This window comes from Hippichthys cyanospilos, chromosome 10 (genome assembly GCF_059441005.1).
Source record: "Hippichthys cyanospilos isolate Australia breed blue-spotted pipefish chromosome 10, RoL_Hcya_1.0, whole genome shotgun sequence".
Classification (NCBI taxonomy): Eukaryota; Metazoa; Chordata; class Actinopteri; order Syngnathiformes; family Syngnathidae; genus Hippichthys; species Hippichthys cyanospilos.
The window spans coordinates 8,106,711-8,129,042 of NC_142378.1; the positions used below are offsets into that span (position 1 = coordinate 8,106,711).

At 40.3% G+C, this 22,332-nt stretch overlaps 1 protein-coding gene across 1 annotated transcript in view; it reads right to left on the reverse strand.

Annotated features, from left to right (window-relative positions):
* Positions 1 to 22,332, reverse strand: part of insrb (insulin receptor b) — a 67,935-nt gene that overhangs the window by 12,953 nt on the left and 32,650 nt on the right. The window contains exons 3-4 of the mRNA XM_088426416.1: positions 4,968 to 5,176; positions 4,687 to 4,820 (exon numbers count right to left, since the gene is read on the reverse strand). Coding sequence (XP_088282542.1) covers positions 4,687 to 4,820; positions 4,968 to 5,176 — 343 coding nt within the window. The remainder of the gene's footprint in view (positions 1 to 4,686; positions 4,821 to 4,967; positions 5,177 to 22,332) is intronic.

A 22,332-nucleotide genomic window follows, 5' to 3' on the forward strand; every position in this document is an offset into this window, starting at 1 on the left:
CTGACCAACAGTGTTCTACCTCAAAAGTTCCTCTCTATTTTGGTATCCATTTAAAATTCTTAATTTGTCAAACTAATCAATTTGCATTCTGTTCCCAAGCTGAACTGTACCACTCTTTTGGAAAGGAGTCAAATAACATTCAACATGACTAAATTACTGTTAGCATAAAAAAATATTGAGCCTGAAGTAGACAAACAAGTAGCTGTGTTGAACACCGAACGCTAAAACAAAAACCACAAATGCTCAAGTGCAGACTGATTGGACATGGAATGGCTGAAAGGAACGAAGCAGGAATGTGTTGTGATGGGCTGGTGTGCATTGAATGGGATCGGGTATGACACAGCACTTTCAACATGGGCCAAGAGTGTTCCGAGGAATTGAAAGCACCTTTTACAAGACAGATTTTTTTTTTTTTTTTTTTTTTAAGGCGTTGCTTCTCTGTATACACGTCTAATGACGGGGATGTAGTTGACCCACCAACTTTTTGACTTCACAGAAGGTATCTGAACAACTTCAAAATAAAATGAATTTGCGTGCATTATTATTGCATAAAGTAAGATATATTTTGGATTTGGCTTTCTCATAGTGTTTTCCGCATGTTTTACTAGTATGCAGAGCATTAACGATTATTGCCGCGATTGGCTTGACACATTTTTTCTGATGTATACACTAAAAAAATTCTCAAAATTACTTTTTTTTCTTTGCACAATTAAATAAATAGGAGTGATGCTCTTCATCTATTGCACAACACCTAAACAACAGGGAGACGCAGAGACGACAAAGAGTCAGACACAAGCTCGTCCCCAACAGATGCTTTAGTGTTTTTCCCCTGGGATGCGTGAGCGGCGTCCCCTCACTGCAGACATGTGCTTCTGCACGTAATCACATGCAAGCGCATGCACAAGGAACGTTGTCTTCATAGCGCCACCTTTCACAAAACCCATTCACAAAAGCCACGTATAGCTAGCGGGCTGGTGCACAAACACACACACACACACACGGAGGAAAATGTTTCATTCACAAATGAGCCCTCTCTAAAGAAACATAATCCTGCTCTTTAATTCTGATTGAAGCCTTGAAAGGTTTACCTCAAAAGTCTGCTTCAGACAAATACTAAAAGGCAATGCAGTATTTGAGTTCACTTCAATCACCATTCTAGTAACTCCAATGAAGGCTATTGTTCTTAGAAATGTAGTAAGTCCGGCCATAAAAATGAAATATGTATGCCTGGACTTGGGAAGCATAAAAACTCGCCCCCTTTTTTTTTTTTTTAAGATTAACTGCCATTTCAATTGTTATCAGCCCCTTTCTTTGTGAAGCACACGCAAGAAAGAGAAGATTAAAAAATGTTTAACCCTTCAACTCCCCGTATACACACTGCCACCTGGGGTCCACGATGGAAGTCATTTGTTGAGTACAGTTGTGGATTTTGACATCCCCTCCTGAGTAGGTCAAATGGCCCATTACAGTTTCCTGAATATTAATCCTAAAAAATGGAATTTCCACCACTGAATGTATGAGTGTTTCCGCTTTATGACATATTAGTAGGTGGAAAAACTCTGTAATGATCTCTACTGAACAACGCTAGGAGGCAAATCTATGGTATTTTGTGCTTTCTTTTTTTTCCCACCTCTCGCACTCGGAAAAATCATATATTCAGCTCCTTCAGAAGTAACGCTCTAGTTGCAGTGTAGAAAGACAGAATGTTTTGGCCCGTTGTAGTGAAAAACACAGACACACAGGCAGACAGCAGGCTGGGTCCGGAGATCAGCTCTTAAAGGGCTAGTGTTTATCTGTCCGGTTGAACCCGGTGACTTTGGCAACCGTGTCTGGTAGAACCATCTGGAAGAGTGGCTGCAGGTCTAGCGGAACCAGATGCTTCGCAGTCATACATCTTTATTTATTTATTTATTCATTTATTTTCCTAACACTACAGTAGAGCTAAATACATTTGAGTATATCTATTTAAAAAAAAAAGTGTATGTCTGAACGCAGTATTTTGATTATTATTGCATTTTGTGGAACGTGAATAAAGCAGCAAATTCCATTCATTTTTATTCATCTCAAGGCGTGGCCATTTTGTCACTTGCTGTAAACTGAAAATGAGATCACAGATGCTCAGTGCTCAGGTAATAGCCAATCACGACTCAGCTTGCAAATGGCACAAGAGCAAACTCAAAAAACAGGAGACGTGATGAGCAAGTATGATGTCATTTTTAGCTGGTAGTAAGTTGCAAAATGGCCACCTCATGAGATGGGGGTAAAACTGCATGGATTTTGCTACTTGATTCTTATTTCAGAAATGCAACATTAATCAAAATGTCGTGTACTTTCGTGGCGGCACATGTTGTAATAAAGAACATGTGGGGATTGATTTGACCCCTTTAAAACAGTTACTTTTGTTCCATATTAGCAAGTGTTTTGGTGTCGTCAGTCAGAGCTAATCGCCAGTTGCCTTACGGATGATTGTTGTTTCTGTTAAGTCATGATTAAAGCTGTTATTTTTGGTTGGTTTCCTGTTTCTGTTTTAGTTCCAATTCCTGACTCTCAGCCAGAACCTTTACTAACCAACGTTTTGCGGACAAAGAACTTTGAGTTCTTCTGCGCAAGGGTACCTTAGGCCTTAAATCCCAGTGATCCCTAATACAAATGCTTAACCTCAACAAACAAGCATTCATATCTGAGATGAAGCCGGAGCCACAAGAGGAAAAAAAGAAAGACAAAACAAACATATATGTACATTGTAATGAAAAATTATCAGTCATCTTCTGGATGAAAATAGACTGGAAATATATTAAATCTGATCATATAAAAAATAAAAATAAAAATCCCACTCTTAAAAAACGCCCCTCTGCCAGCCGCCTGCGGGAGGTATGCCTGACTTAATGCAATGTTCTTTTTGGGTTTTGATAATCCCCAAAGGCTGGCATGCAGAGAAAGCCATTCACTCTCCTACACATGTGCACGTTGAAAAAAGCCATTATTGGGGCATTTTCCAGGAGTGTACTAAAAGCGCAGAGTGTATGTTTTTTTTTAAGCCAACAAAAACATTTATATCAACACAACATAGCGAACAAATGCTTTCAAACAGGTAAAGCCTTTAATTATTCATCCAGATGATAGCGATATCCTCAGGGCAACCTTTTCTTATTGGAACACAAAGTGCTGTCTTTTAATTCGCTCTTCCATCTGTCCTCCTTCTCCACACCCCACTAACATCCCCGCGCGTACAAAAATTGCTCGTCTTCCCACTAAAGCCTTATTTTGGCCTGCCACTTGCTACATGTCACATTTTCCGAGCCACAAAGGGACAACAGGATGACTTTACCCAAAATGTCTTAGTCTTCCAATCCAAACCTGTGTGAATGTTTTGGAACAATTTTCCTTTTTTTTTAGTTACAGTTGGCGATTCTAAAGAAGAAATCTTCTGATGTGCTCCTTATGATCTTCAATACAAGTAGAAAACTGTCAGAGCTTTTTATCCAGGGAGTCTACAGTAAACTGGACTACATCTGCATCACTTATGCTGACCACAGCAACCATCAACTCTGATTAAATCCAAAATAATAAAGGAAAAAAAAAAAAAAAACCTTCAATCCTTAATACACTTGCTTCACATGAAATAATCACACTTAAGCCGGCTAAGTGAACAGGTTCCAAGTCACTGAGTAATCTTTCAAACAGGAAATTAATCAGTTATTGGCAGCAAAATGACTCTGGCATTATAATGCAATCCAGCTTCCAAAATAAGCAATGCTTGGCCAACGACTACAAATGTTAACCCAAGGCAATTCACATTTACTAGGTAATTGAGATAGTTAAAGCTATTTTAGTGGGAGTGGCTACTTTCACATCAAAAATTTCACTCGTCAGCGTTGTAAGAGCTAATATAGACGTCTGATTGATTGACACTCAATTCTTGTTATGATCTGGATGTTTGAGTGAGGTGTGTTAAAGGGCCCGTATAATAATGGAAATGCAAATTTATGAAGCGTTTAACATAATAGAGAGTATGCAAATACACACCCACCTTATCCGAAGAGATGCGTTTTAACTTTCGTTTTCATTCCGAGGTTGGGGAGGAGAGCTTTTGCACCAAGTCCCCCAAGTAAACAGCAACGTTTCGTTTATAAGTTACAAACTTTTATCTTAGAAAATGTCCAAGTAGTGAAAATGTGTTTTTGGGAGCATGTTGTACATAATTCACCCTGGGCCAGATTGACTACTATTGTGTTGAATCAAAGATAAAACATTTGCAAACACTTTCAACATTTTGGATGATTTTCTCACATTACGTGTCAAACCAGCAACCGAATTACTAAATAAAATGTTCCTGCATTGTCTAATTTTAAAACTCTTATAATTTCATCCAAGGGATAGAAATATTTCTTTTCAATCCAGTTCATCGATTGACAGATTCATTGATTATTAAAATATTACTTGAAGCTCTATATTATATTAATCAGTTTGCTTTTAGTCATTAATAAATATCTGAATGATTTCAAGTAAATAATTTCACAAAAACAAAGAGTAAGATCAACTTGCAAATGTCATTATTGCTCATGTGCAAGCTTACAGTGTTACATCAAGCCTGTGTAGACAGTACGAGTTGATGTGGGTGACAGATATGTGCCAGTCGCCACTATCAATAATGTTGATGGTGGCATGTGCGTGCGTCAGACATACATGGAGGAGTTTACAGTGGTGTATCCAGAAGGACACTCCGGAATGCAGGCGCCGTTGTGGATGACGTATTCATGGCAACCAGACTCCCGGCCCTGGTTCAGTCTCTTGGTCTCCTTGCACTGGTTGTGGAGTGTCTGTTAGAAGAAGCAGAGACAAAACATTCAAGGCAGGAGTCTTTACGGGAGTCAATCAGGACTACACGTGTAAGATTTCGACAATAATAATAAGGCATTTAATTTGTAGGGCACTTTTCAAAAAAGCTCAAATTAGAAATGACCAACCTGACAAAAGGAGAAGCTGACACAACGCCATCCCCTAAAGACGTAGTATCCAGGGGGGCACTTCTCCACACAGGTGTTGCCGTGCTGGAGGTTCCTGCAGGCCACGCAGCTGCTGGCATTGCCAGGCTCTGAGCAGCTGCCCAAGCACTGGTTGTGGCAACATTGGCCCTGGAGGTTACAAGCGCCGTGCTTACAGCGGTCCAGGCACACTACAGAGAGGCAGAGGAGAGAAGGAAAGGAGGTGGTTAACACCAAGTTGTGTCGCCAGTTCGCCATTTGTGCAAAAAATACAAAAACACATTTGATGCTTAAAAAAGTTGGCTGGAAATTTGTACTTCGTTTGCCCAAATGGAGCCTATTGCACTCCAAGACTAAGTAGCATTGAGCTGCACACAATTCGACCAGCTCCATCTGCAATTTGCATGCAAACATGCAATTGAATGACCACTGATTGCTAACAGCCCCAGTGCGCAGCACCATGGAGACAACTTTAATTGCCATCGGGTTGAACATTATATGTCATTGGCTCATGTCAAGTTTCATTTGACCTATCGGGAAACAACGTTTGGTCCGAGAGCCGGAGTGTCAATGTGATTGGATTAACCTTCAGGTTCGACCAGTGCCCTGTAATGATCTAATAAACGGACGGTTATTGCCTCATCTGCGGCTCAGTTGAGACTCATTACATCTCATACCAGCCACGTTGACCTTTCCAACAAAAGCACATGTTGACTGGCTGGGAAGTGTTTGCTAGGGCTACATTTTACTCATGAAACAAAACATCAACCAAGTGATACATTATTAACAGATAAACAAAATAATCAAGCAAAAGTCTTGGATCTTTATATATATCCACATTCATTAACAGCTCTTGCAAGACATTTAACTCATTCAATGCCATCGACGGCTATACACGTCAAAAATCCATTTTTACTGGGCTAGCAGAGATCGGTTAATTCATTTCCCGTCACTGAGCTAGTGAATGAGTTTTTATTTGTGTGGCATTGTTGTTGTTGACCTTTCTTTAACCAGCAGCTCTCTAGACTCTGACCAATTAGGGCGCCCAGGCGTAAGTGAGATGCAGCCACGCAATAAATTGAAACAGAAATGCTGCTTTGTTGATAGTCTGTACTAAAAGTAATGAAAAACGGGTTGTTTTGGTCTGCTTGTTGTGACTGTTACCAAATTAATGTTACTTGGCACTTAATCTTAACTGTTTCAAAACGTGTGCAACAGTGCAAAATGATTATTTACTTATGTTAGAGTTCAGCTTGAGATATTTTTATTATTAGATATTTATATTTTTTATTTGGTGTAAATAAAAATGTTCCATAATCTGTAATTAACTCCTAAAAGGATATCTGCTATCAAAAAAAAAAAAACAATGATATTATTATTTATCATAACGCTGCTGACGGTCATGAGCGACCCACAGTCATCAAATAAAGAGTGGAAATAACTGCATGAACAATTTCTTGTTAAGAACCTATAAGTTTAGAAGTGATAACTGCGGTGTTGAATGTGATGTAGGCGTAAAATGTGGCTGCATTGTAGCAAAGGAAAAAAAATGGGTGCACCAATGCAATTAATTAGTCCATAGCCCTGACCAGTACAGAACCCATTAAAATTTACAATCTATTTTGCAAGGGTGACCTAGCACTAATATTTGGTATATTTGAGAAGTTTAAGATAGACATATAAAGAATGACTACACTGCCAAGATGAAGTAAGATTAAGCGAAAGCGATTTGGTGGTACCGTACTGCGATAACACGCTCAAATGTTACTCAACGTTTAAACTCAAGAGCTTCTAATGATAAACTTAGATGCAAAAGAAGAGACAAACCCATCACATAAGTACACTCATTTAAAGCAGAAATATTCTTGTGGCGTCTGAGCCTTTCATCCAACGCTTTAGTGTTTCAGTGTCCTTCTGTCAAGACATGTTTAGCGTTGGGTATTGGTTTGATTTTGGTAGCTTTCTACTTCCTGGCTTTTTTCCAATTCCCCTTGGCTTGATAAAGTTGGACCTTGTCCAGTTTTGACTAACTGTGGAACAAAGGCGCGTGATTGGATCTTATGCGACTGGTGTGGTTTCTTTAAGTACTACTCAGCAGAATGGATTGCGGTTGACTTTTGAGGTTATCATTCATCCTAGAGAATGTGAAAACATTTGAAAGAACGTGAACTAAAAAGGTTGTTTGGAAGAGTGTAACAGAGTATATGAGCTACAGTACAAAGGCGGCACTGTATGCTAGCCTCTGTGGGATGCCAACTCATTGTGGCTCACATGAGCGCTCATTGCCAAAGATACAGTTAGGACCCCCCACCCCACTTAGGTGGGGGGAGTTGGAGGTTGCCTGTTGTGCTGCCTGCGCAGAAGCAAAGGACAGATGGGGTCATGGCAGGGGAGAGTACTGCTTTAGAAAAACTGGAGTCAAGAATAATAAAAAAGGAAAGGATGAGGAAACGTGGCCTCAGAGATTGTGATGAAGTTTGGAGCAGTAGTTTTTCAAATACACTTGTTCTAGGCTGAGAAAATGCTGCGCCCTCCCCCGCTCGACTGTCTGCAGTCTGCGTGCATGCTGCGCGTGCCGATCCAGCTCCAGTGGGGACTCCATGCCGGGTTGCTGTTTCAGCCCTAGATCCACCCTCGGTCTTAGCCAATGTGTTTGCTGGATGGGGGAGGCTGCTATTCAATGGCCTCTTCCATGTCAGGCAGGAGAGACACCCAGGGTTAACCCTGGCCCTGCTATGGCAGACAGGGGGCAGCGGAGTCAACAAGCTGGCAAAGCCCCCACGCCGCTGATGCTACCGAAAAGGAATGTGAACATGTGCAAGACTCAGCTTTCCTTAAAATGCATTACAGGGTCATGAAAAGGGTTGTTTACTCTACACCACCCATAAAGAGTAGTATTAACTGACAGGGCTGAGGATGATTTTTTGTCTTTTCCTTTACAATGTCAGCAGAGATGTGTTGCCAACAGTAAGGCACTCTTACCAAGCTAACACTAGCTAGCCGCTAATGCCAAACATCCTCTGTTTAGCTGGCTCATTCATTCCTGACCTCCTCTCTTTTCCTCCACTTTGCCATAGCCTCACCCTGCCCTGCACCACTATCTCTCGATCTGCCTGCCTTTCTAGGCCAGCCAACCCCTCCCACTTTCATTCATACGCCTTGTTTTGTTTTTATGCTGGCTTGGATGGGGGATGGAGGAAATAAGGCACGGACAGGGCGAATGCTTTCGCAACACCGACGAGAAGGGATGCCAAGAGGGATTTATCGCTCATTAAGGTAAACACACGCACACACATGTAAATCTCGGCGTCACGCCGTCATTTGCCCGCCGTCATTTGCCCGCCGCTTACCCACGTGCACTTCCAGTAAGGGTTTTAAAACGCAAATCCTGATCAAAGGTTTGTTGTGTTTACCTTTCATCAGGCTCACGGCAGTAAAGAGCCCCGGCTGCTCAGTCAACAGGGAAGGAACATGGGAACAGTGGAAGAGCCAATAGTGAGCAGCCACACACGGCAACGCTTCCTGCTCTTAACACATAAAACCGCCCCTTTAATTGGCAGTGTTGTCTGCAGGCGAAGTGCTGGGAACAATAACAAACACGTTTTTGCCCCAGAGCCATTTGCTCTGGAAAACACAGGCGTACACGGCCATCCGCGCGCACACACAAAGCTGCTGGATTCACGTTTACTATATTTAGCCACGGTGGGAGTCCTAAGCTTCAAAAGCTTTGCTATAAATGCTTTGGAGATCTGATGTAAGACATTCGCCAGGGAGTGTGCAGTAAGGGACCTAAGAGGTGTAAACAAAAATTGATTGACTGTTCGGAGGGGGGCAGTATATTCCTACCCATTCTATGGAAATAAAGACAATATCACACAGATAACAAGCTCCTTTTTATGCTGCACAATAACTAGTGTTTACCATTTTCAAAAATTACAGCTACACCCTCACCTCACCTTCTTACGCGCAACTCCAAAACAACATGTTTGTCTGCATGTTTAACCCCTATCTATGTATCATCTAGTTTACTCTCCATCGGACCAAATCAACCACATATAGAAGAGCACAGTATTACAAGCCTTTCTTTTTCCCTGCGTAGCAGACACTCCCTCTCAGGGTTATTGACACACAGATAAAGAGCAGCTATTATGCAAGCCACTTTCCAAACAAGGCAGGGACACATACAGAATGTGTCAAAGTTCCAATCTGTTTGTGCAGTAAAGCACAGGAAAACAAGCAGCACCGGTTCATGCAGAATTATAATAGGAATTCGTATATTTGTTCAAGATTTTATAGTACGGTACAGCACAGCTTGTCTTTTTCAATGAGCATGTCTACGTGTCCTGTGGCGTTGAGGACACGTAAGAAGCTACGGATACAATTCGATGGCTGGGAAGAGAACACGCTATCTCAAAACAACATCATAACAACAATCACAACGCAGCATCTATGCAACGTGATCAAGGTCAAACTATCTCATGGTTATTACATGCGCTCAAAATAATGCCTGTGTACAATCGGTCAGGGTAAAAGTAACATGAAAACAAGGAAAAAAGGACAGCGGTTGTGGTTAAAATCCAAAAAGACAAATCTTGATTTTCAAATTACCTCCAAATCATATATCATGAAAGCCTTAGGGTAAAAAAAAATCTAGAATTTCGTACATGACCAATTTATCCCTTGATTTGCATTTTCATTTGGATTTGTGTGTGTAGTAGGGCTGTGCAATAAATAAATAATTGGATCAATTTGTAATTCTAAAAATTGATGATTTGAAAAGTAGCTAAATTGTGAAGTCAATATTTTGCACAAGTGGCAGAATGTTGGGTGGGTGGTTTACAAGACGTGTTTACAGTAGTCAATAACTACTTAATTGTGGTATTAAAGCAAATCATGAACATCTATTTTTTTGCACCATCTACAAATGTTAAGTTGACATTAACTTTGATTTAAATTCAGCATACACTACTGTTGTCTGAACATTTTGCACGTTTTTTTCTTTTTTAATAAATCAAATGTTCTTGAAATAAATGTTTGTTGGGTCTATTAATTCAATTAAAATAGATTCAAATCAAATGGCCCAAAAAGAAAAAAGGAAAAGATTTTTTTTGGGACCATATCGCCCAGCCCTAAATGACGGTAAACATAAAATGAAATCAAGAACAAGGGGAAAACAACCGTGATAAGCAGAACTTTTCAACCATATTGCTCAGCACCAATGCAAAACTTGATATGTATTTGTTTTATGCACTTTTTTAATTTATTAAACCAAAAAAAGGTTAATCTATTAATCAAAATAAAAATAACTGATTTATTGACTATCAAAATAAATATTTGTTGCATCCATAATAATCCCTAAAAATGAGAGGTGCCCTCATGTGTTATGTTTATTGGATGATAACAATGAGTAACTTTTTTTTTAAATACTTTTACAACAGTAAGGTGTGTTACTTAAAACAATTCCAGTTTGACCTTTGTATGGGTTTATTCAAATTTAATTATTTCATACGCTGACTGAGAATCTCAGAAAAAGTGTTCAAATTTGGACAGTTCCCTATAATTATTTGATTATTTAAACATCATTATTTTCACATCTATCACAAAAATGACTGCAGATAGCATTGAAAAAAAATGACATTACATTTACCTAACAACTCCATCATGGGGATATATTTAGAAGTTAATAGTTTTGAAGGTTTTTCTCTTTCACATCTGGCACACAATTCATCCGCATATCTGCATTCGTGCCTCAACCTGCCAAGTTGTTAACTTTCATGAACAGTAACTACACATTTCCTTACAAACGCAAACCGTGTTCATGATAAAGCTTTATTACGTACGACATGTACTTGTATGGAAAGAAGAAACATTTGGATCACAAGTTAAACCACAAAGCTTGCTTGACGCTTGCCAAATCTATCCACATGTGCAAGCGAACTATTTTACGTAAGGTTAGTTCATTGTTAAGAGGTTCCTCTAGCAATCGAGAGGCAGATCACGATGACCCGGTGGACAAACTGTGTCTGATAAGAGACATTATCAAAGACAGGTGTAGCTTAATGGAGCGCCGCTTTTTGCCGGGCTTTGTCTGTTTGTTCATTGATTTCCTTTTCTGTGTCTTCCTGCGCACTGGTCGGCCCTGCTGGCCCATCTTGTTACCATGGAGATGAGTCCAGACACAGACTGTCTGCAGTAATTAGCCGTGTGCTCGCAACAGGCATTTTCTTAGATTCTCCTCTCGTAATAATTTGCGTCTGATTCTCAAGACTAGCCTTTTAAAGCATCCCGAAGCTCTCCACTCCCCGGCATATTTCCTTCAGCTGCATCCTCCTCCTCCTCCTCCTCCTCCTCCTCCTCTCTTGACCAACCTCCCACCGCCCCGCTCAGCCGTAGTGTCTTGCCGCAGGTGACAAATCTGCTCTTCCAGAAAACCACAGCCACTAGATCTCATTACAGACGCTAAGGATAGAGGTAAAATCGATGCGCTGCAATGATGGCCCTCCTTGCCACTCCCTTATTCTTCTCTATCCTGACACATTTGTCGTTACTGGGCCGACATCGTCATTTGTCTTTCCAGTACGCTGCCACACGGGCACATTCTGTAGGGCTGCAATCAACATACATTACACAAAAAAACAGGAAAGGGAAATTCACAATAATAGGGATGTAAAAGTAACCACCCAATAATCACCCCTTTTGAATTCCTGTGCCGGAAGCAAGTATTGTAAACAGTTACGCCAATATCCTGGTTCACTACGGCAAAGGTAGATAAAAGCTGTAGACTTTATTTATTCAGCCGTTTCCAACATTTGTCTATAATTAATTTAATAACTTTGTTTAACATAAAATACATTTTCATGTACAATTACAAGGAATGCATCTTGCCACTTACAGTCGCCTGAAAATGACTTCACGTGCTCAGGTCTTAGGTAAAACTATACAAAGTATTAATTTTACATGAAAAAATAATGACGTTATCAAATTAACTATAGGCAAAATTTAATTTATTTATTTTTACTGCTGAAAATGTCTCTACAGGCCTCTGATGAAATCATTTTGAGTGAAAGAATCGACTCAGTAATACAGCTGCCAGAACCTGCAGTGCAGTTCCTTGCTGATCTATTTCATATTCACAATACAGTACCAAGAAGATTTACAGAGAGAAATATAAACTCACGTGCACATGCAATTATGCGCACTGAGCTGAGCGGGCTATTGTGAGAAAGTGTTGTGCTGTAACAATTGAGGGGTTGGGGAACGGAAGATGAAAAGCCTGCGACTTGGATAATCCCAAAGAGAGCAATCAAACTTTCCTCAAAAGAAAAGGAAAAAAAAAAAGGATTCCGGAGCATTTTAGCAGACAATTTCTCTTCTCCCTAGATACTGCAATGCCTCAAGAAGCCTGTTTACTGTGAGCCATGGAGAGGAATTCACCCATTTCCTTGAATTGTGTCTAAAACATAACACAATTCACTTTACATATTTTACATATGGCAGACACGTGAAGGTCTAGAATCATTGTTCTGTTGTAAGCCAAGAAACTGGCCCCGTGCGCTCCTAACCTATGAACCCAAGACCACAGCGGTAAGCTCTAAAGCACAGATGTCAAACTCAAGGCCCGGGAGCCTGATCCGGCCCACCTTATCATTTTATGTGGCCGACGAAATGCTGATTTGACCTCAAGTTTCTCGCTAAAATACCAAATTTGTAAGTTCTTTTGGAAGAAAAAACCCTCAAGAATTTCTTGTTGACTCTCTTCTGAATAGATTTTACCCTGCTTCTGATTTCAAAACGAGGTAAAGGTGTGACGAACACTCTTAAAATTCGACTCCACAGTCATACAGGTCCTCTGACAGAAACTGTTACTAGAACGTAGGCCACTATAAAAATCAGTTTGATACTCCTGCCTTTGAGCTAAAACCAATCCTGCCTTCTAATGGATTTCAAAAGAGAAATTTTGGAAGCATGATCATCAATTAAAGTCCAGCATCACAACCTTAACTCAGTTTGTTGAAGAATTGAGAGGCATTTCTCCACCCTCACAATGACCCGCCAAGCAAAACAATAAGGCAGACAGCCCAGGGTCTCTTGGGCCAGTTCGCAGGGGCTGATTGCCAAGTTAGTCATAAGAAAAACAGTGTAAAGTCTGATTTACGCCTAAATGTGTCAATGGTATGATGAAGGGAGAAACTTGGGTAATGTGGGAAAATCGGTACAAGTAATTTGGCACTGCAGGGGCCCAGACTCAAATGTCTTACTGAAAGCATAGTAGCCCCCCCCCCCCCCCCATTTTAAAATTTTAGGAGCGCCGGAAGAAAATCTGGGGGCGCACACTGTAAACTGGCTTAGCAAGTAAATATTCAAATTTCACTCAATTTTTACTGCATTATAAATAATTTCAGAAACTGTGGTGTTTTCAATTGAATGTAATTGAGCAAAATTTGGAACAAAACAAATTTCACTCCACAAAAATGTAAAAATGCTTTTGATCTGCCTCGTGGGCTGCTTTTGAACTGAACTAGAGACCAAGGTCACGAATAAACACAGTGTGCTCGTCTTTTAAAACAGAACAAGCCTAAACCCCTCTTCCACAAGCAAATGTTGGCAAAGGTAGCGGCTCGTTTTTCAGGGTTTGCCCAAGATTGCAAAGGTTCACCAAACCAGACCTCAGTTCACCTGTACTTCTTGTTGCAAAGAAATGTTACATTAAACTTTCCTTGCCACTAGTTGTAATAAATCCCATGGAGATTTTAGGTCAAAAATTTCTTGCAACAATAGTTCAGGTGAACAAACGTCAAACGTCTGCGACCTTGGATGAACCCTGCCGAGATCAAAAGAGCTGCCACCTTGGGAGACACCCACCAACGTGGGATGTCCCGTTAAAACAAATGGTAAAATACCCAAATCCAAATAATGTGAGTAGCAGAAAGGATTCTCCAGTATTAAGTCACAGTTTTGTGAAATCTGAAATGCAAAGTAAATAACTCAAGGCTCCTCTTTGTTCTTAATTTGACAGGACTGATATGACTGCAGGAAGCGGACTTGTGCCTTGTTGCCAGTCTGCCCCTCAAACGAGCCTTTGTTGATCATGCTTATGCAGCGTGTGCCGCTCTAAAACCCTTCCCTAATTAAAATCTTAATTCCAATAACTGTCGGACTAAGGAGATTTGCCGCAAGCACAATATATGAACTGCCAAGCAGGGAGTAAAAGGGAGATGCTTGTCTCCTTGGCGGGGCATAAACAGCAATGCAGCACACACGCATACCTGCGCTCGACCAATCTCAGCACCTCGCTCTCTCCGTCACGTTGTGAGCACAATGATCCCTCTATGAAAGACAGACGGTCACTGATTGCAAAGGAATGGAGGGCAGAGGTGATTCACAAGTGAATATAATAATATTGCACTATGGAGGTTGTGGGTTGAGGGTAGGGAAAGTATCTCAAAGATTGAGGATGATATACTGTGCTTGTAGCAGAGGTGTCAGGCCATGGCAGGAAGAATTGCATCGATGAAGCTTATCAATGCAATCTGATGTCCCACCTGGCAAATCTTCTCCTGCAGAGCGCTCAAAATGGGTCAAATAGTCAAAATAGATTTAGGAATTTTGAAATTTTGGACAACTTGGTTTACTATAGAACAGTATGTGGCGCTATTTTCTTGTTTAAGACATGCTGAAGACACAAGGCGCTCCCTGACTGTATTGTTGAAGTTATTAAACAAGATGTATGTTGTCTAAAATGTATTATACAAATAAAGACACACATAAACGATCAACATGATGCAGTACTGAAAAGTTGTTCATTAAACATGCATAAAGACACTTCAATAAAGTTAAGAGCTGGTTTGTATTTTTTGTTACTTCAATTTTGAAGCCGTTTTTTCCCTTTTACTGCAAAAGAATTGCCTCTAAATGGCAATTACTGCCTTTCTTGACTAAGAAACAGACCTGAAGAAAAAATATTTGTTCATCTCTAGTATGAATGTTGAATTGTCAACTGTTCTTTCATTCTCCAACACTTAACAGTCAACGCATGAGTAACTGTAAAAAGGAAAGAGATATCGTCTTTTCATCCCTATTTTGTCCATGTGGGTTAATAAAAATTAAAAACAGCCACACAGGAAAACCAACACCCTTGTGTGTCTGGCAGCGCGTGGTGCCATAGGCGAGCTGCAATATTCTTGTGAATTCATTGAGGAGCAATCATGGATAATGTGGACTTTGCAAGCGGTGGGTAGCAGCAAGACGGGCCCTCAATCAGCCTCCGTACCAGACTCGGGCACATGGCATCCCCGCAGGGGCCTGATTGAAAAACAAACCCCAGCTGAGGGATTTACTCAGCGGGGCGACTGCTGGAGGAGAAGGGTTCAACCACAAAGGAGAACCCGTTTGTACTGGTGTGTATGCATCTATGCACATACATAATACATGCACACAGGGGTATTCGAGACAATAGAGCAAGGAACACAACACATGCATTAGGAAAGGGGAAGAGGCTGTCAGGAGACTGAAGAGGGCCTGCTTATCCTTTGGGGCCCAGGTGTTGTCAACAGAGGCCCTCCAGCACACAGCGTGGTTAGGAGGCTGAGTGGCGCACGGCAAAAAAAAAAAAAAAAAAAAAAATCCATTCATTGAAACGCAGCCAATTGTGCCTCAATGCAAGCTTTTCCTGCGATGTTTCCTACAAAATAAGATTTTGAATTGGGAGGGTTTTCTTTTTTTTTTTTATTCAAAATATATTTAACAAAGAACAATAAAATAAAAACTGGAATTTTCACTAAGTAGCCTAGCTCACTGGGGCATAACGCTGAGTAAATCTGTAAAGCCTGACGGGATGTACTGTAAATAGTGTAATAAATATACCAGCAAGAAATTAATTCTAGAACTAAAATAAACACAATATTGTACAGTGGTATATACATCGCTTAAATCCTTCCACTGGAAAAAAATAACATTCCTCCTACGCCGCTTTGTTTCTTCCCGTATTAAAGAAAATATGGCTGGTGCCCAAACACCCTCATTGCAAAACAGAATGATTCAGGTCATGTTTTGAATCCTTTGAAATGAAAAAAACGTACCATCTGATTCAGTGCCAGCTCAGTTAAAATAGATTTCCGACTTGTATAGCTGTCAATGGCAGTGAATGAGAAGTGCGAATGACTAATACACGCCGGTGTGCAAAATGACCTCAAATATTTTACTTTGATTATGTTTTACCTGTTGAAATCAAAGAAAACATGATTGCTGATTTTCATTGCACAGCAGATCATGACATCTGTGTCTGGTTTATTTTAGAGAGTCATTGTACCGCAACTGTCATTCACCACCACACCATATTGAACATCCACAGGTAAACAGCCATTTGTGTGCATCTGTGTAATAAGATTTGAAAAAGTCCAAATGAGGTTTAAATCGAATCAGCGTGGACGAGAGAAGCCTGGTGGCCCTGGGGGAAAGCAGTTAACAGGAGGCGGTAAACAGGTATTGGTGATGGATGCTATCAGCAGTCATGGCCGACTCCCGACGGGGGGGAGGATTACCGAGAAACTCGTTGACATTTCGGAACATTACTGCTTTTGTTTTTCAAAACACTTTTATTTGAGTATATTCATATTTGATGTTGAAATAAAATGGTGGAGTTCCCTGAAGTAAGACCTGAGATATACCAAAACAAGATATATTTTTGACAGTTGCTCCAAAATTCATTCGGAGTCAGACTTATTATTCCACTAACACTTCAAATTCTGTCAGTTCAAGCTTTCTTTTGTGTTTGTGACGCGTTCCCAAATGTTCCAAGGGTACTGGCAATAAAATATTCACTCTTTGAATAGTTATTGATAGTTCTAATTGCTTTTGATAAGATATCAAATTTCATTTAAAAAGAGGCATGGGCTGATGACTGGGTTGCCCGTTTGAAGGGGAAGTTAAAAAACATTTTGTTGATGTTCTATGCACTTTGTCTCTTGCTGTTTTTGCTTCCTTGTTGGTCAGTCAGGAAAGTTCTTTGATTGCCTGCATTCCATCATGGCACGGTGTGCAGAATCAATTACTGGTTTTGGGTCCAATTATCAGGACAAATTCATTCTTAGCACACCTCACACATAAGCTTCTAAGACAATATTATTAAACGAAAGATTGCTGGATGTTTGTCATCCCAGAATGGGGAAACAAAGACAAAAAGAGCCCAATAGTCGTTATGTGTGTATGTAGCTTCAGTCAAAGACTGCATTCTCTTAGCGGAATCTTAATTAATCAAGCCCAGGTTAATCAGGTTCATTGATTTTAATCTTTTACTACTCAGCAGCAAATTTCTAGACATGCATGACAACTGAAAATGTTAAAATGCTGCTTGCATTTTTATTTTACAGGTTTATGATAGCAAAAGCAAACTGGTCTGTAATTCCGGGGGAGGATCATTGATTGTTTGATTGTAGTTGTTTTACTTAATTTCATGTTTTAACCTTGATAGTAAATTCAATTCATTTAGCCTGAGGGAAGAGGGGGAAAACGGTCACTCAGCTAATACATTCACATTTTACCGGGCATTCATTCCAAACAATTTCACTACACCTCTGAAGGGAGCAGTTATTAAATTCATCACAGTCCCTGGTCCACATTGTAGAACGGGACAAGAGCATCTGTCTCAGTCTTCACACATGTTCACAGACTTCGATGCCAGACAGTGCCCTCCTACATGTATACGTTCTGGCAAAGGAAACTGGAAGTGGAGTGTGTCATCCATTTGCAATCCAGGCTTACTCACAGCTATTTATATTCAACATGGATTTTGTGTTAAATAAAATCGCTGATAATGTTAACCCCTAAATGAAATTTTAGTTTTTTTTTTTGTTTTTTTTTAATCTGAATGTATGCACTACATTGACAATAAATGGCATTCAATTCAAAGAACACACACTCCTGTTTACCTACAAGCCTTTTCAGCCAATTAGTTCAGTGGAATTGGCCAGAGGAGCACTTGTCTCCTTCTAGCGTCAACATAGATTGACTGACTAACACAGGCGGAAAACTGGGGAGGCTCACACTGGCATTCCATTTGGAGGTTTACATTCTTGTGAAGAACAAAATGTGTTATCAGACAAGTAAGGCATGCTATTTTGTGAGTTCCCACACTGGTAGAAATAAAATAAAATCGTGTGCTGATTTTACCCCATAAAAATGACTTAATTTGCGGATATGTCATTTCTAAAAATTATAATAATAGAATTGGCTGATGGACTGGAATCAGTGTCACACACAAGAAAAATCAAATACGATAATAATAATAATAACAATCTAATGAATAATTTATAATAGATCCCTTTGGTGTCACTTATACTTACTGTACCTCACTTCACTTAAAATCGAATCATGTCCACACATTGTATGTGCGTCATGAGGGTAAATGATTTGTCATCTCAATTGTTCCTCCAAGATATTATCCTGAGAGCCTGCATAGAGATAGTTGGCATTGAGTGCAGCATGTGTGGTCGATAGGCATTAAAACTTTTTTTTAGTTGCGACACACGCCATCACAAGACTTGAGTCAGGGCATGGAGAGAGCAGGCATGATAAATATTAGCATGGCTGGACGTCATTGTGCCTGGTGATGCACAGGCACACATACTGAACACAAACACACACTTGTAAAAGAATAGCTCGCTTAGCTCATAGCCTATTTAAGGGCTCAGCTTTGGTGTCATTCAGTGACATCTCCGATCCATATTAGGAGGTGCAAACGTGGCATTTCGTAAAACAATTAGCCATCCAGACTAAGCCTGAGTTAGAATCGATTCGACTTTTTTTTTTTTTACATTTCAGGGAAAGCTTGGGCTATAATAGGAGAGTGAAAATTCTAACAGTAGTCATGCATGTCTTGCCATCACTTACTCAATTTTACAAAGTTCTGACACATGTTTTAATTAATCAACTTACCATCGATTAATTGTTTTGTATGAACCTTTGTGGGGCCAGTTCGTGGAAGGCCCTTTTCTTCTCCAGCATGACAAAAGCAAGGTCCATAAATCCATGTTAGGATGAATTTGATGACGTTGCTTCCTGCCCAGTACTTGTGTCAGTCACACATCTTAAAATTACAAATGGAAGATGTACACGCGCACATGGGAGGCAACAAGCAAGCTGTGCTGCTGCTGGGTTTTACTATGCAATCACTCAGCTTTCAGCAATCACGCTGCATGAGCTGCACTCTGAAAATGTCTGGAGTAGCCATTTCACACATGTGAAAACACAAAACAGGATGTTTTGAAAGCCTGATGCTGAAACACTATTTAGTAGACGCAAATCATGGTGCAAGGTCATAGTAGTGGCAAAATATGGACATGAATCCACAAAATCTTTCACTTTTTGCAATATGTTTTATATACCTCTATTACCATGTATCACTGCACAGCTTAAGGGCCAATGAAAACATGATGTGTCTGGTCTTCTACTCACCCAGGGTCTTTCCTGCATATAAAATTCCGAGGTGGCAGCCTCCCCCAAATTGTGGGCGGAGAAGCTCTGACATCATGAAAATTGTTATGGGACTAGTGTTATTTTATTTACTTACATATTTTAAGAATGACGCTGTATCAGAAAAAGTTGGAAGTCGCTAAAGGCACTCAAAGAAGAGCCGTGAATTAATACCGGGATAGTAATAATAATGACAATGATACACAGTATACAGCCATTTTTTTATCTGTTCAACAAATTCATCTGGGTCAGATATACGCTAGGATGGCATGTTCCGTTTTGGCAAAACAATATCTTCACTAACGCATTGTATGATTTGTCGAAGGAGAAGGAAGACATCCCTCCACAGACTTAAAGAGGGACACTTATACATCTGCTGGTGAGTGTTCATTAATGATCTTGATCATATGGCATTGGACTACAAGGAGTCAATAAAAACGTTTGATTGAAAAAAAAAGGTGAGAGCAAAGAAACACATATAAAACGTGTTTTCTTTTTATTTCACCTTTTTGAAGTATCAAATATGTTCATAGTTTTAATGCATTCAGTGAGAATCTACAAACGGTGCTGAAAATGAAGAGCACACAATGAATGAGGTCTATTCACACTTTAAATCTGTGTTGTAAACCTTCATTTTTTTACCTACATAGATATTAAATATAAAGAGTGTGCTGTTTTTGTTTTTGTTTTTTGATATAAAATGCATATCAGCATTTTGCTACTCCTAAAATTTTGATTGGACAAACAGGCTCTTTGTTGGACCAAAAATCTGCACAGTTCAACATAGTCATGGCCTGTTCATACCTGTAGAAATACACACTCATTTTGACATATATAAATATGCCTGACGCGCAGTACTGACTGTACTGTAATAACTACTTAAAAACTATTTGCGGTTAGATGGAATCAGCATTTAGTTGCCTTTTACTTGGGATGCGTCATGACAAGAAAGTTGAATCTATTCAAATGTAAAGTTTATCTATGTTTATGATGATGATGTTGCAATCATTGAATCTGTGATATTATTGATGACTGTGAGCAGCTTTGAACTAAAAAATGAATTTCCCAGACTGCAGGGTTGGGGTCGGAAACGTACCTATGAAAAGCTGAAATTCATACTTTTTGACAACGAGCATGGGCTCAATGGACAAAAAAGTCATGGCCAATCACACAGCGTGGAGTTCCATCCGCACCAATCACAAGAAGCCAGGGCAAATGCAGCCATCTTTAGTAACAGGAGCCAGGGCTGACAAGTTTGGTCTATCATTTTGAGGCCCAGAAATTCCTGCATGTCTGCATACCACAGCGTGCAAGCGAAGGAACAGGGGGGAGAACGAGTGAGAGAGAACGAGCACAAAGTGAAGGGACAGATGGATGAAAAAAAAAAAGAAAAGCGCAAAAAAGGGAGGATCTTTCCCAGAAGGTGGAGCGACGAAGAAGAGAAACGGAGACCAAAAAAGAAAGACAATGACAGGCATTTCATCCAATTCTTCATCTTCCTGTTTTGTGCGACCTGATTTTGCAGCCTTTTCCAGACAACCGGACAGCCCGACGCCCTGACTTTGTTGGCACAGTAATTAGCAGCACCATCCCCTCATAAGGGCAGCAGGACGTCAACGCGGCACAGGGGAAGGCTTTACTACGACCATGACTGCGGCCTTGTTCTGTGCTGCAAACGAAGATAGAGATGGCAGTGGAACTGCAACAGCCATTTTTACTGCAGTCTTATAACTGTCACCGCTTCAGTACCCTCCACGCACACATGGATGCATTTAGGAAAGTATTTATCACTGCACCTTTTTATATCTGTCTTCCAACTTGTTGAGAGGGGGATGTCACAAGCAGCAGCCAGTGGAATTTATAGAATTTATGATTTTACATTAGTTTTCAGCCACGGGAGCACTCTGGCAGAGAGAGCGGTGCTGTGAACGAGTGGCCGCCTGCCTCCACAAACCACTCAAGCAGTAGTTTCAATTCACAATATATGCAGTCAGGATCTGAACTACGGAAAATGATGAAGTGGGTCCTTCGTAAGTGGAAGCTCTATCAAAGAGAGACCAAAGGTTACCGCGGCAAATGAAAATGGATATTTCTCATCGATAACAAAAGGTTTGTTTGGTTTGGTTGTTCGTCCCTGCGTGTCCTGCCATTGGCTGGCCCCCGATTCAGGGTGTCCCCCATCTACTGCCCGAAAACAGCTGGGATAGGCGCCAGAAAACCAGCGACCCTGGTGAGAATAAGCGGCTACAGAAAAAAGATAGATTGGTGGATAAACTCATATACAATATCATTCACAAGTTTGGAAATACCTTCCAATTCAAACGGTCTTCAACACATTAAGAAAACCCACAACCATAAAGCTGTTTGGATGACTTTAGTATGACACCTAAAAACACTGAATGTGAATGCATTTCCAAACTTTTGACTGTAACTGTACATACAAATAAAAATAGTCTATATACAAAACGCTTATAGTGCCATGAAGGTGGGCAGATCAGGAGACTTAAAGATAAATAACTCATTTCAAAGACGCTATTTAGGTTACAAGAACGAGGATGTTATTTTTATGATATTGACGGCGGTGAAATCTGGCGTGTTTTGTGTGTTTTAGTTATATATTACTGCATAAATATGATTTGCTGTCATCATTTGTTATCAATAGGTCCAGCCATGAATGAAGACATTATTTCATCGAGTCTGTAAATATACGCGCTCACAGACACACACTCAAACAAACACACACGCGCGTGCCTCGGCGAGTCAAGCGAAGGCCCCATTCTCCTTGTAACACTCCTCAGCTTCCCTCCATCCCACCACTCGCATCCAAAAATGTAAATCACAAATAAGGCCTCAAGTGATTACAATTTCTAGAGTATAA